This window comes from Mustela lutreola, chromosome 1, assembly GCF_030435805.1.
Source record: "Mustela lutreola isolate mMusLut2 chromosome 1, mMusLut2.pri, whole genome shotgun sequence".
In the NCBI taxonomy this organism is placed as follows: domain Eukaryota; kingdom Metazoa; phylum Chordata; class Mammalia; order Carnivora; family Mustelidae; genus Mustela; species Mustela lutreola.
In genome coordinates, this window is record NC_081290.1 from 277274763 (window position 1) to 277289490 (window position 14728).

Sequence of the window (14728 nt, forward strand, 5' to 3'; positions counted from 1 at the left end):
GGTCCCAGTCCCGGCTGTTTTCCAAGGGAGGGTGATCACCCACCAGACGTTTAACTGCTTTAAGGCCCAGGTTTTTAAACTATCAAATGGGCGCAATGGGACCTGTTTCCAAAGGGTCACTTTGAGGATTAGCTGAGCAGAGCAATTCCCGAAAAGTCGGCTGCTTGTCACCTACAGAGCACATTTTGGGTCTCCGCAGTTTTTATCAGAACCCATGACGACGGAAGAGGAGCTTCGGTTCCTTGGAGCTGAGACGTTCTACCCAAGCTTCCCCACCCTCGGCTGCCTGCCGAGGGGCTCGGGCTGAATTCAGGCCCGGCCCACAAAGGCCCGACGGAGGAGTCCGGCCCATCCTCATTTACGGGAATTCACATCAGCGATCAATCATCCTTAATTTGTAACCGGGCAGTGTCCCGGGCCAGCCAATAGCCAAGACCGACCCCACCGCACACCCCACCTCCTTGACCCTGTGGGACTGTCCGCGCAGTCGGCGCTGAAGCTGTCCAGCCACCGGGAGTTTGGAGCAGGTTTGGTGATATGGTGGGGGTGGGGGCTTTGGGAGCGGGGTGTCCTGATCTTCTCCTTTCCCGAGTTTCCTGCACCCCTTTCTTATCTCTGAAGTTTCTTCAGTCTTGCTTCCACCGAAGACTTCTGTCCTACCCTCCGCCCCCACGTGCCCCTCTTCCCGGGGCGCCCCCGCCCCCGCCCGAGCTTGGTGCCCAGCCCCCTCTGGACCTCCCCTGCCTCCGCTGCCTCTGGTCGTCATTGTTAGACTGAAGCAGGACTCTCGGGGTGGAACAGATGTATGGAGACCCGGGCTTGGGAGGGGGAAGGAAGGGCCAGCGGGTGCCGGGAAAGGGAAGCAGTTCGGGGAAAACAAAATAGGGGGAGGAGCCTGGGAGAAGGTGGGCGGGGGAGCGGGAGGAGGAGGGAATTCGTGCTTGGGGGCTAAGTCCCGGAATGGAATGGGGGCGGGCTCAGGGTGGTGGCTGGAGACCCGGGAGTCAAGTGGAGGCCCCCAGGACCCCAGGGCTCGGCGCTGACAACGTAGCCGGCTGGCTCCGCAGGTCCGGGCTGACGCCGCCGCCCAGATGGCCTCCAGGCTGACCGCGCTGACCCTCCTGCTGCTGTTGCTGCTGGCTGGGGTGAGTGGCCCCTCTGAGGGGGGCTGAGGATTAACCGTTGTGGGCCCGGAGAATGAAGAGAGCACCTCTTGGGATCAGCAAGTGTGGTCCTTGCACCGGGGTTCAGAGAGAGCGAGGCAAGAGCCGGGTTCTAATCCCGGCCCTCTGCCCAGCAGTTAGGGTGGCCTTGAGCAAGTCGATTCTCCGAACCTACCTGTATTGGTTTATAAAGTGGAGAATAAGGCGGAAGGGCCAGAGAGAGCCAGGAGATGGACAGCATTCTGTGATCCAAGAGCAAGGGGTTGCAGCTGAGCTGTGCGGTGGGGCCCTGGCTGCGGAGACCTAAGTCCTTCCTGGGCTGCACCTGTCAAAACGCCAGGAAAGGCAGCTGACTCCTGGGTTTGCGTGGAGGGTTGGGGGAGGATCCCAGTGAGAGGTCCCATCGGCTTGGGAGTTTGGGAGTGGGGGGGGTGGGGAGGTGGACTCCTGCTTTGGCTATCTGTTGAGGGTAGTGTGTGGAAGTTGGCCTGGGGAGTGCCCTTAGAGAATCTGTAGGTGCTACCGTGGTTAGCGAGGGATCTAGAATCACAGTCAGACAAGCAGCTTCTGGGTAACCCTGAGCTTGTTACTATCTCAGCATTGGTTTCTTTTATCAGTGAAATGGGAGAACACATGTTTTCTCAACCCAGAAACCATGACATTTGGGGGGTGGAAAATTCATTATGAGGGGCTATCCTGTGCATTATAGGATGTTTTGCCCTACTCCGGTTTCTCCCCACTAGATGCCATTAACATCTCTGCCCTACCCCCAATTCCCTTCCCTTTCCTGTGATAACCAAAAATGCCTCCAGGCATTGCCAAAAGTCTCCAGGGATTAAAATTGTCTCTGATTGAAAGCCACTGGTCTATACTATTTCTTTTTCCTTCCTTACTCCCATCCCCTTCTGACTCACCCTCCCTTCCTTCTCTTCCTTCCTTCCTTCTTTCCTTCCTACCTTCCAGAATGCTGATGGTTTCCTCTAATGGCTTGCCACCCACAGTTGGAAAAACCACTGTTCTCATGCAGGGGTCAGAAGCTCAAATCTCTCTGCTGGCCTGGCAGGTGAGCCAAGATAGGCAGACACTTAAAGAAATTGCAAGAACACAAATAAATGGCAATGGACTCTCAGCTCCGAAGTCTGGGAAGCAGCTGCTCTTATGGCAGCGATTCCTCAGTGATAACAGAGTCCCTGCCCACCCCTTACCTCTGCCTCAACCCACATTGGCTCCTGCATTGCCCCTTCTTCAGAGGAACTAGTGGGTGGCAGCTTCAGGGCAGGTCCCTTACCCACCAGGCTTTCCCAGGAATCAGTCTCTGGTACAGGATTTTTTCCACATCCTCACCTTCCCTTCCTGCTTTGAGAGTTTTTGACTGTGCTTCATGGTAGGAAAAATGAAACTCAGTTTCTTGAATCACAGGTTAGAGCCTCCTCAAATCCGAATGTTACTAGCCCCAGCTCCACGGCAGAGAGCTGGCGAGAGGAAAGCGCAGGACAGATCTTAGAGGGAGAGATCACCAAGAATCCACCCACCGAACACGCCATGGGCTCTTCCACCTTGTCGCCAACCAACTCAACCATCGTAACAGCCAATACCACTCTTACAGCCACCACTGAGCCCTTCATCCAGTCCACTGTTCAACCCATCCAGCCCACTACTGTGCCCCTCTGCCCAGAGCCTGTCACTTCCTGCTCTGAGTTGGAGACTCCTTGGGCAGAGTCTGAGTTGAGGGAGGCTTTGATAGACTTCTCTGTGAAGCTCTACCATGCCTTCTCAGCGACGAAGAAGGCAGAGACCAACATGGCCTTTTCTCCATTCAGCATTGCCAGCCTCCTAACCCAGGTCCTGCTTGGTAAGAACCTAAGTTCTCTCCCAGTTGTATGTTGGATCCTCCCATGAGGGTTCCCAACCCAGGTGCCTACAAAGCCATGCCTTGGGGGGAAGGCCATAAACCTGGGCTACTTTGGGTGGGGGAGGTGAGCATTCATTTATTCCTTCACTTAACAGTGATTGAACAGGCTCTCTTGCTTACAAAACCCCATGGACTACGCAGGAACATATAAAACAGGGTTGAAGTCCTTAGCCGTGTGTCAGGGTACAGCAGCAAGGAAGATGAAACCATGAGCGATAGACAGAGAGTAAAGTCCTACTAATGCTGCCTACTGGCTGTGTGACCTTGGCAGGTTACTTAACATCTCTGAGCCTGAGTCCTCAGGTGTGAAATGGAAGTGGTTATATTTCAAAAAAGAAACTAGGGGTGCCTGGGTGGCTTAGTGGTTTAAACCTCTACCTTCGGCTCAGATCATGATCTCGGCGTCCTGGGATCAGGCTCTCTGCTCACCAGGGAGCCTACTTCCCAACCCCCCCGCCCCCCACCTGCCTCTCTGCCTACTTGTGATCTCTCTCACAATAAATAAATAAAATGCTTAAGAAGAAAGGAAGGAAGGAAAAAAGAAAGAAAGAAAGAAGAGCGTTTAGAGCCTGGCTTAGAGGGAGGTCAAAAAATGTTAATCCCCTGTCTTCCCTCTTCCTGAGAGATGTTCCCATGGCATAAAGCTCTACCTACACTCTCCAGTTAGGAACCCCCAAAACTGCGAGGTGTCCCCTGGGAGGCACGTTGCAGTGGATTGACTTCGGCAGATTTCTTTTTTTTTTTTTTTAAAGGCTTTATTTATTTATTTGACAGAGAGAGATCACAAGTAGGCATAGAGGCAGGCAGAGAGAGAGAGGAGGAAACAGGCTCCCTGCTGAGCAGAGAGCCCGATGCGGGACTCGATCCCAGGACCCTGAGATCATGACCTGAGCCAAAGGCAGCAGCTTAACCCACTGAGCCACCCAGGCGCCAGCAGATTTATTTATTGCCTAGACTGTATGGCTCGAATCTTGTCTCCCTTCTCCACTTAACTCTGGGATCCTGAGTAGAGCAGATCACTGATGCTCTTAAACCTCAGTTTCCTCATCTGTAAATAGGGAGAGTAATTACCCTTCTGTGAAAGGGAAGTATTGTGAAGATACAGTGAGCTCATAGGGGAGGATCACTTGTGATGCCTGGAACCAAGTAAGTGCTCTGGGAGTTGTTTCTGTTACCACAGGGAAAATGGGCACAATAGATATTTGAAAATGAATAACTCAAGGGACATTGACTCTCCATGCTCTTTTGTGATCCTCTGATTTCTCCCCTTAATAGTGAGCTAGTGTCCCTGCCCGCAGTGCAAACCTGTGTAAACCCAAACCAACTCAACCATCGTGTGAAACAGGCAGTGATTGGACTAGGCTTTCTGGGATGAAATTGGGTAGAAGTTTGCGGTTGAAATTGGGTAGAAAACAGAGAGGATTCGAAGTCCTGGGAAAGCCTAACTGGGATGATTCATCATCGTTCCCCATTGCTTTCATTCTGACCTCTGGATTGTCTTCAGAAATAGTCGTCCCCGCTCTGATGATTGGTGATCCCCTCCACAGCAGGAAATAACCCCGCTGCCCTGACCCATGCCAGCCTGGTCCCTCAATCCTTGTCCTAATGACGGGTGTCACGCCCAGTCCTCCAACCCCCTCCCACCCTGCAATTTTTCCTCATTTCTGCCCTTTGTTGCAGGGGCTGGGAACAGCACCAAGAGAAACCTGGAGAGCCTCCTCTCCTACCCCGAGGACTTCTCCTGTGTCCACCAGGCCCTGAAGGCTTTCACATCCAAAGGCTTCACCGCAGTCTCTCAGATCTTCCACAGCCCAGGTGAGCACCCCGGAAAAGGCCAGCGGCTGCCCAGCAGGACTTTGAGAGGACTCTGAGGAGGACCTGATGCCTCAGAAAGAGGGGAAAGAGGACAGAGGGCAGTTAGAGCTAGGACATCAAGGATGGACTGCAGAACAGGTAAGGGCCTCAGCAGGAACGTCCTTTGTCTCAGGGAGAGCAGGAGGGCCCAGACCTTGGGCAAGGCCTTTCCATTCATCAGCGCTTGTTAAAATAAGAATGTCCTTCTGCTTTCATTCATCAGTAGAACTAGAGAGCTCAAGATAAACTGTGTTTTGTTAACCTGGCTCAGAGGAATCTTGAGGCCTCTAGTTTTTGTACTTTTGTGTGCTTTGAATTTCTGGTCATTTACATAGATTACATTATTAAGATATAATAAGATTTAACAAGCTTCCAAAATGATCTGATACAGGTATTTTCAAATTTTCTTCCCCAGAGCCCTGGGGTTCTGCTGAGCAGCTTCAGGAGTCATGATGGGAGCCGAGGGGCATTGGGGAGGCCGAGTGGGTGTGGGGGTACCACTTCCTGTGGGAAGCAGATACAGCCAGGTGGGCTCTGAGCCCTCACCCAGCCTCAACCAGAGCCCTTTTAACCGTGGGCTTCAGACATGACTCTTTCAGGACAGTTCTGCTCCTTAAAAAGGTTTGAAAGCTAAAGATCTCATCTGCTCCCTCTTTATTTTATTTATTTATTTTTAAAAGATTTTATTTGTTAGAGAGCATAAGCAGGGGGAGCGCCAGGCAGATGGAGAAGCAGGCTCCCTGCTGAGCAGGGAACCCAATGTGGGGCTCCATCTCAGGACCCTGGGATCATGACCTGAGCAAAAGGAAGACATGAAACCAACTGAGCCACCCAGGTGTTCCTGCCCCCGCCCCCTTAAAAGGAAAAAAACAAAAAATTCTGTTTTTTTTTTTTCAACTATAAAATCAATATCATTCATTGTAGAAAACAGAAGACAGGGACGGCTGAGTCGCTCAGTCAGTCAAGCGGCTGCCTTTGGCTCAGGTCATGATCCCAGGATCCTGGGATGGAGACCCACATAGGGCTCTCTGCTCAGCAGGGAGCCTGCTTCTCCCTCTGCCTGCTTCTCCACCTGCTTGTGCTTTCTCTCTTTCTGACAAATGAATAAATAAAATCTTAAAAAACAAACAAAAAGCAAACCAGAAAACATAGGGAGGAAGAAGAAGGAAGAGGAGGAGGAGGGGGAGGAACAAAAAAACCCACCAGCCTGGTTCTCTTAAAAAAAAATACCCTCTTAAGTGGAGATGCAACATGGGGGGTTACGGGGGTGGGAGAAGAATCAATGAAACAAGATGGGATTGGGAGGGAGACAAACCATAAGTGACTCTTAATCTCACAAAACAAACTGAGGGTTGCCGGGGGGAGGGGGTTTGGGAGAAGGGGGTGGGATTATGGACATTGGGGAGGGTATGTGCTTTGGTGAGTGCTGTGAAGTGTGTAAACCTGGTGATTCACAGACCTGTACCCCTGGGGATAAAAATATATGTTTATAATAAATAAAAAATTTTTTAAAAATACCCTCTTTTAGAGATGGGAAAAAAGCTGTGTCGGAGGTGATCAAGAAACAGTGCGTTTACTTATTTGCTAGAATTCAACTTAATCCTCTGTCTTGCTAGATTGCTAGAGAATACAACTGCATTTGATATTATCTGTGCAGTTCAGGAAAAATTTCTTTCAAACACTGTTTTCTTTAGTGGACTTGACCTTTGGAGAACAAAAGCCAGAAAGTCTTTCCATGAGCTTCCACTGAGGCCAGGAAGCAGAGTGGGTTCCCTGCTGAATTAAGGGAAGAAACAAGGGAAAACACTGGCAGATGGAAGTTAGCATCTGAGTTGTTTCGCCAAGCCACAGGTGCACTGCAAGGAGAGACAGCCAAGGCCTAGGAGGGGTCCTGCCCTAAGTCCAGGGCTTGCTTTCTCAGGGCTTAGTTGCGGTATCTGTAAGAGGAGTGGGCTGGACCCTGGCTCCAACCTGCAGTGAGCTGAAAGCAGTAGGAAACACACTCCCTCCCATCCTCTTAGAAGGGAGAGAATGTCTGGGGGACTCATGCTTCCCTCTCTCCACCTGCTCCCTCCTCCCAGACCTGGTCCTACGGGATGGCTTTGTGAATGCCTCTCAGAGCCTGTATGGCAGCAGCCCCAGAGTCCTGGGAAATGACAGTGATAGCAACACGGAACTCATCAATGCCTGGGTGGCAGAGAAGACCAACCACAAGATCACACGGCTGCTGGAAAGTCTGCCCTCTGACACTCGCCTTGTCCTCCTCAATGCCGTCTACCTGAGTGGTAAGGGAGCCCTGGACCCAGTAGTCTTTCCATCCCGTGTCCTTTCTCTCCTGGCTTCAAAGCCCACCCAACCCCGAATTCTACACCTGGATCCCACCGAGCTCGGCCCACCCCCTTCTAATGGGGCTTTTCAATTGTCTCCATCCTTTCTCACCAGCATTAGAGTGACCCTCTCTCTCCTTCCCTCTAGCCAAGTGGAAGATAACATTTGATCCAAAAAGAACCTCGATGGAGCCCTTTTACCTCAAATCCTCTGTAATAAAAGCGTCGATGATGAACAGCAAGAAATACCCCGTGGCCCATTTCAATGACCCGACCTTGAAGGCCAGGGTATGTTCTCACCCCTTCCCACTCTTGTCTCAGAGCCTCTGGCGGGTCCTGATATCTTTCCTGCTACGGCCCCATCGCTTTGGAGTACTACACCCTTACGAATTCATCATGTCTACTTCTTCCATCTGTATTTCTACCCTGTCTTTTGTGCTTCTCCCCTCTCTAGCTTGGCCGAGGCAGGCATTGTTTATTTTAGGCTGGAGAGCAGGATTCTAAAGTTTCTTCATCTCTACCACGTCGAACGGCCAGAAGTGAGTCTGTTCATCTGTATCTCTTTCCCGTCAACCCACCAGGAGCCCCTGGCGGCTTGGCAAGTCCTGTGTGTCTGTGTGCCCCTGTAACGCATGCATGCGTGGGTGTGCCCGCATCTGGGAAGGTGTAGACGTGTGTGCATGTATGTGGTAGGTGTGGACGCGTGTGCACTTGGTAAATGACTTACGTTCCTTTGCAGAAATGAGCAGTAAAATTTCAGCGGATGGGGAGGGAGGGAAGATTGACTGTGGATCCCAGAAGATTTTAGTTATTTCTAGATATATCTAGATATTTCTGCCTTGTTAGGACAACAAGACACAGATTTAGGAGATAGAAAACATTGGGAGAATACCCAGTGATGTAGTGCCAGGCTTGGTCCACCTTGGGAGGGAGATTTCCCTAACTTTTCCCTCCGCCTGGACCCTTTCTCACTCATATTGTCACGTAACTTGTTCCTTCTGCACTCCTGAGTGTCACGCCAAAGGTCACCTCTATGGCGAGAACTTCCTACTACTTCGTCTTCCTTTTTTTTTTTTTTTTTTAAAGATTTTATTTATTTATTTGACACGGAGAGAGAGATCACAAGTAGGCAAAGAGGCAGGGAAAGGAGAGTGGGGGGAAGCAGGCTCCCCTATGAGCAGAGAGCCTGATGCGGGGCTCGATCCCAGGACCCTGGATCATGACCTGAGCCAAAAGGCAGAGGTTTAACCCACTGAGCCACCCAGGAGCCCCGAGAACTTCCTGTTTCTTAAAGTGGCCCCTGCCTCACTCTGAAACATTGCCCTGTTTGATTATATTCATGGTACTTCTCTTTATAGGAAATTAGGTTGTATATTTGCTTATTTTATTACAGTATTGTTTGTCTCCCTGAGATATTGTCTCTCCCCGAGGAACCGAAACCTCACCAACCTCACCTGCCTTGTTTCCTATCCCTGGGGGCCCAGAACAATACCACATGTAATAAGTACTCATTATAGGTTTGCTGAATAAATGAATGAAGTCACTGGATGGTGGTGAAGGGTACAACCCACTTAGGGGTGCCCAGAAAGGCTTCAGAGAAAAGGTTACCTCTGACCGTTCTGAATCCTTCACGCAGGGGCGCCTGGGTGGCTCAGTGGGTTAAGCCGCTGCCTTTGGCTCAGGTCATGATCTCAGGGTCCTGGGATCGAGCCCCGCATCGGGCTCTCTGCTCCGCAGGGAGCCTGCTTCCCTCGCTCTCTCTCTCTGCCTGCCTCTCTGCCTACTTGTGATCTATGTCTGTCAAATAAATAAATAAAATCTAAAAAAAAAAAAAAAAAAAAAAAAAGAATCCTTCACGCACCTTTCCGCCCACCCATCTCTGCCTATCTGGTAGTTGACCACTCCTAACTAGCAGAACCAGAATGGCATGGGTAAGTTTAATGTACTTGATTTTCTTTTGAAGCATGTCAGCTACCCATCAGAGCTGAATGACAGCCCTGCTTGGCCATATCTTCCCAGCCTCAAAGGCCACTGCAAAATAAAAATTAAATTCGAAGGGTAGAAAGCTGTCCACCAGCATCTCAATATCCTTCTCCCATTTAACTATCCTATACCTTTTCGCTTCAAAGCATAAAACTAGTATGTCTGACTTCTCTTAAAAAATTATAAGCACTATTTGAATAAGACACACAGATTACCCTCAGCGTACCCTGATGTTAATGCCATGGAGTTGGGGGACATCTGGGGGGCTCAGTCAGTTACACATCTGCCTTTTCGGCTCAGGTCATGATCGCAGGGTCCTGGGTTGGAGCCCCGGATCGAGCTCCCTGCTCAGTGGGGAGTGTGCTTCTCCCTCTCCCGCTGCCCCTCCCCCTGCTCATGCTCTCAAGCTCACTCTCTCTCAAAAAGGGAATTAAACAAAAAAAAAGAAAAATACTATGGAGTTGGTTTACTTTCTCATACCTGTACTTAATTCTGAATCTTTCTGGGACTTAAGAGCATTTACCCAACCAAGGAGGTTAGACTTACCAACTCCGGTATGGTCGGGTTACCGGCTGGAAAAGTCAAGACCACAACATGGTAACCTTTTGGTCTGAGATTCAAGGTCAGTGCACAGGACCTGTTGGCACTGTTGACATTTTGGATTAGATTATTCTTTGTTAGGAGGACGATTGCTGGGCATCGTGCAGGATTTAGCATCATCCTTGTTTTCTTTTTCTTTTTCTTTTTTTTTAAGATTTTATTTATTTATTTGACAGAGAGAGGGATCACAAGTAGGCAGAGAGGCAGGCAGAGAGAGAGGGAGAAGCAGGCTCCCCACTGAGCAGAGAGCCCGATGCGGGGCTCGATCCCAGGACCCTGAGATCATGACCTGAGCGAAAGGCAGAGGCTTAACCCACGCAGCCACCCAGGGGCCCCTCATCCCTATCTTCTGAGAACCCATATATATTAGACCTATGGGTCCTATACCTGTGTCATACTTTTGTCTGACCACCAGTTGGAAGTCCTTTTAATGGCCAGCTTGAAAGGTAGGCTAGGATTGGCTTGTCCACAATCACGAATGCTACACTAAGACATTTATACTTAATCTTGTAGGCTGCAAAGAGCCATCAAGTCTTTAAAAGGAGGCATCTGTGTGGCTCAGTGGGTTAAAGCCTGCCTTCAGCTCGGGTCGTGGTCCTGGGGTCCTCAGATGGAGCCCCATATCAGGCTCTCTGCTTGGCAGGGAGCCTGCTTCTCCTTCTCTCTCTGCCTGCCTCTCTGCCTACTTATGATCTCTGTCTGTCAAATAAATAAATAAAATCTTTTAAAAAAAAGTCTTTAAAAGCACCAGGGCCCCTGGAGAACTTGGTTGGTAGACCATGCGACTCTTGATCTTGGCATTGTAGGTTCGAAACTCCACATTGGGTGTAGAGATTACTTAAAAATAAAATCTTTTTTTTTTTTAAAGATTTTATTTATTTACTTGAGAGAGATAAAGAGAGCAGGCGCATAAGTTGTGAGAAGGGCAGAGGGAGAGGGAGGAACAGGCTCACTGCTGAGCAGGGATCCCAATGTGGGGCTTGATCCCAGGACCCTAGGATCACGACCTGAGCCAGAAGCAGACGCTCAACCAACTGAGCTACCCAGGTGCCCCTGCCTCTTACACACTTGATACACAGCACACTGGAAGGGGAAGGAACAGGGTTCAGATAGTCAATCACTTGCCTGTATTACCTAGCTAGTCAGAGTCAGGGTGCCATCCTCGGCCTGTGTGATCAGAAAGCCATACTCCTTCCTCCATATCTCATGTGCATGGGATTAGACCAGCACTGTCCACCCAGCTGCCTTCCTCATTTTGTCATAAAGCTTGGGAGCCCAGGTCCAACTGTGGCTTGTTGCGATAGCATGAACGGTGGCAGCAGACAGAAGATAAGCCTTGGGACTTAGGGGGTGGGATCCAGGAGAAGACGGATAAGGTGTGTCTCTTGTTCTCCAGGTGGGGCAGCTGCAGCTCTCCCACAACCTGAGCTTGGTGATCCTGATGCCTCAGAGCATAAAACACCATCTTGAAGACCTGGAGAAGGCTCTCAACCCCGCTGTCTTCAAGGCCATCATGAAGAAGCTGGAGATGAGCAAGTTCCAGCCCACCCTCCTGACGCTGCCCCGCATCAAAGTGAAGAGCAACCAGGACATGCTGACCATCATGGAGAAACTGAGTGAGCCCTGGCAGCTCAGGATTGCTCCTCGGCTGTTGGGTGGGGTGGGGTGGGGCTGTTCTTAAAGCATGGTTTAGCCCTCTCTAGAGTATTGTATACACCCGTAATGTCAGGTCATGCCTCAGTCCCGTGAGTTACAGGGGAAGGTGCTGTTATCCCATTGGATCGTTGAGGAAAGTGAGACTTGAAATTTACCTGACTTACCCAAGGTCCCTTGGGCTGGTTAGAAGCGAGCAAGAACACCAGCCCAGGTCTCCAGCTCGACTGTTTCTACCGTGGTTCATTGTGACAAAGACACTAGGACAGGTGACCAGGATGAGTCATAGATACTCCTTCCCCAGGACCATTCATAACACTCAACCACCTCGTGGGCTACGCAAGAAGCTGTCTGGATGATACAGTCTGGACCCTTCTGAGTTTGGAGGAGGCAACACTCTGTTACCTAACCTTTGGCCTCACTTCCTGATCTTGACCTCATGTCCAGATGTAGCATTTTATTTTCTGTGATAGAACTTGACTCTCTGATGGGTGAACTGGTTTCCTAATATATGACATTACATCTTTGTATATGACCTCATTTGATAAAACATGACCTCTTTCTGATATATGACCTCACTTCTGGGGTCCTTGGAAACAAGGACATCATTTCTCAGGGTTCTTTGGCGGGTGGGGCAAGGCCTCTCACCTCGTCAGAGAAGGTGGTGGTGGGAATAAAAATGGGCCCACTGATAGAGGATCCCACGAACTCTTACCAGAAGGCACAATATATAATGTGACAAGCAGCGGAGGAGAACAAAGAGAAAACTTGATCTGGGACCAATTCCAAAGATTTAGGACAGATGTCTCCAGTAGCTGAGGCTTTCATGTTGGTCTGTCTTTTCCTTTTTCTTTTAAAGTCATCTCTACACCCAGCATGGGGCTCGAACTCACAACCCTGAGATCAAGAGTCACAGGCTCCACCGACTGAGCCAGGCAGGCACCCCTCCTGCTGCTCTTTGACTCTTTGTTTTTGTCTTGGTTATGATCTAGATTTCTTTGACTTTCTCTACGACCTCAACCTGTGCGGGCTGACCGAGGACATGGATCTTCAGGTTTCCGCGATGCAGCACCAGGCCACGCTGGAGCTCACAGAGTCTGGGGTGGAGGCGGCGGCAGCCTCGGTGATTTCTGTGGCCCGTAATTTGCTGGTCTTCGAAGTACAGCAGCCCTTCATCTTCCTGCTCTGGGACCAGCGGCACAGGTTCCCTGTCTTCATGGGGCGGGTGTATGACCCCCGGGTCTGAGACCCGCAGGGCACCAGGCTAAGGCAAGCTGTCCCCCTCCAGCCTCGCTCTCCCAGGGGCAGCCCTGCCTGGACTGGCCCCACGGCCACCTCCTGCTCTAGGTGTCTCCCGCTCTTCACGTGAAGGGCTCACTCGGGGTCTGATGAAGGGACCTACTTCTGTCATCCCTTCCCTGTGGCTCCCCAAAGTACTTTCCACAGCTTCCTCTGGTTCAAGTTCACCAGACTCTACAAATAAAACCTGGCAGACCATGACTTCCTCTCTTGCTTACCTTTCAGTTTTAGAAGACGGGGACAACCATGACCCCTGTAAAAGCTAGTATTGCTGTGTAACAAGTCACTCTCAATTTAGTGGCTTCAAATAGCAACCATTGGCTGAGTGGTCTTGCTGACCTGGTTCGACCTGGCTGACCTTCTCTGGGCTTCCTCGTGCATCTGTAATAATTGGGGGTTGGCTGATGTATAATGGCCTCAACTGGGACACCTTGGCTGTCCTCTGCATGACTCCTGCATCCTGCCAGCAGGCTACCCTGCAATGGCAGAGGTCCAAGAAAGGCCTCAGAAAGAAGCTGTCTTTTTTTTTACCCCAAGATTTTATTTACTTATTTATTTGACAGAGAGAGAGTGCACACAGCAGGGAGTATGGCAGGCAGAGTAGGGAGCTGAGTAGGGAGCCCTATGCGGGGCTCAATCCCAGGACCCCAGGATCATGACTCAAGCCCAAGGCAGGCATTCAACTGACTAAGCCACCAAGATGCCCCAGAAAGGAGCAGTGTTTTCCATACCTTCGCTTGCATCAAATTTATACCTTTGTCCCATCAGCTAGAGCAGCTCACTTGACTGGACCTAGAGTTAGGATGGAAAGGCACTACAACGTTACAGATGAGGTCATTAATCGGAGGCTATCGTGCCCTGCTTTTGTTGTTGTTGTTGTTAGAGAAATCTCGCATGTGTGCGTGGGGAAGAGGCAAGGACAGAAGGAGAGAGAATCTAGACTTGTCTCCCTGCCACGGAGCCCATTGCAGGGCTCCATCTCACGACCCTAAGATCATGACCTGAGCGAAACCAAGAGTCAGATGCCTAACTGACGGAACCACCCGGGGGTCCCAGGGCCATGCATTCACTGCAGTCCCTGTGTCCCTTGTCCGCGACGACTATGACCGTAACAGCAGGCATTAATGTCAGGAGCTTACACAGACAGCCTGCCACGAGCCCTGCAGACCTTTACTCCTTGCCTCAGTGTCACATGGAAAACTCGGCGAGGGGAAGTCTTGCTCAAAGTCGCGCAGTTGGGAAATGGCAGAACGGGGATGTGAAAGCATGTGTTTGACTCTGCAGTTCAGAGCCACACTCTTCTCTCTCTCTGCCCTTCTGTCTGAAAAATCTGGCTTAAATACCTGATTGATTTGTTCACTGAGTGCCTAGGGTTGCCATGGGCATGATGCCAAGCAGCAGAAGAGCAAAGAGGACTTAACCCCACTTCCTGCCTTCACAGCCTACAGCTTGATGGCACAAATAGGAAGATAGGTTTTATTTTAGTATTTTTTAAAGTTTTTTTTTTTTTTTTCTGTAATCTCTACACCCAACATGGGGCTTGAACTCACAACCCCAGGATCAAGAGTTGCACGCTCCAACTGAGCCAGCCAGGTGCCGCCTATGTGTTCTTTTCATCTCTGAAGGTGTCTCAGTGTGTTCTCATTTCTAGCTTCTGCCCTTCAACTCACCGATCTGGATGTCGCTCTGCTCCACGGAGCTCCATCAAGCACGTGCCCTGCAGGAAGACTTGATGTGCCCATGGGGTCTTTTTTTTTTTTTTTAAAGGCTTTATTTATTTATTTGACAGAGAGAGAGATCACAAGTAGGCAGAGAGACAGGCAGAGAGAGAGGAGGAGGAAGCAAGCTCCCTGCTGAGCAGAGAACCTGATACGAGCCTTGATCCCAGGACCCTGAGATCATGACCTGAGCTGAAGGCAGAGGCTTAACCCACTGAG

General features: G+C 50.3%; 1 protein-coding gene across 1 annotated transcript; it reads left to right on the forward strand.

Moving 5' to 3' along the window:
* The first annotated feature begins 375 nt into the window (after positions 1–375).
* Positions 376–12992, forward strand: SERPING1 (serpin family G member 1). The gene is made up of 8 exons (XM_059142733.1): positions 376–527; positions 1068–1145; positions 2583–3015; positions 4756–4890; positions 7011–7214; positions 7405–7544; positions 11236–11455; positions 12485–12992. Exons 2-8 carry the CDS (start codon positions 1092–1094, stop codon positions 12736–12738), a joined length of 1440 nt encoding a protein of 479 aa, XP_058998716.1. The 5' UTR covers positions 376–527; positions 1068–1091; the 3' UTR covers positions 12739–12992.
* Positions 12993–14728: the final 1736 nt, after the last annotated feature.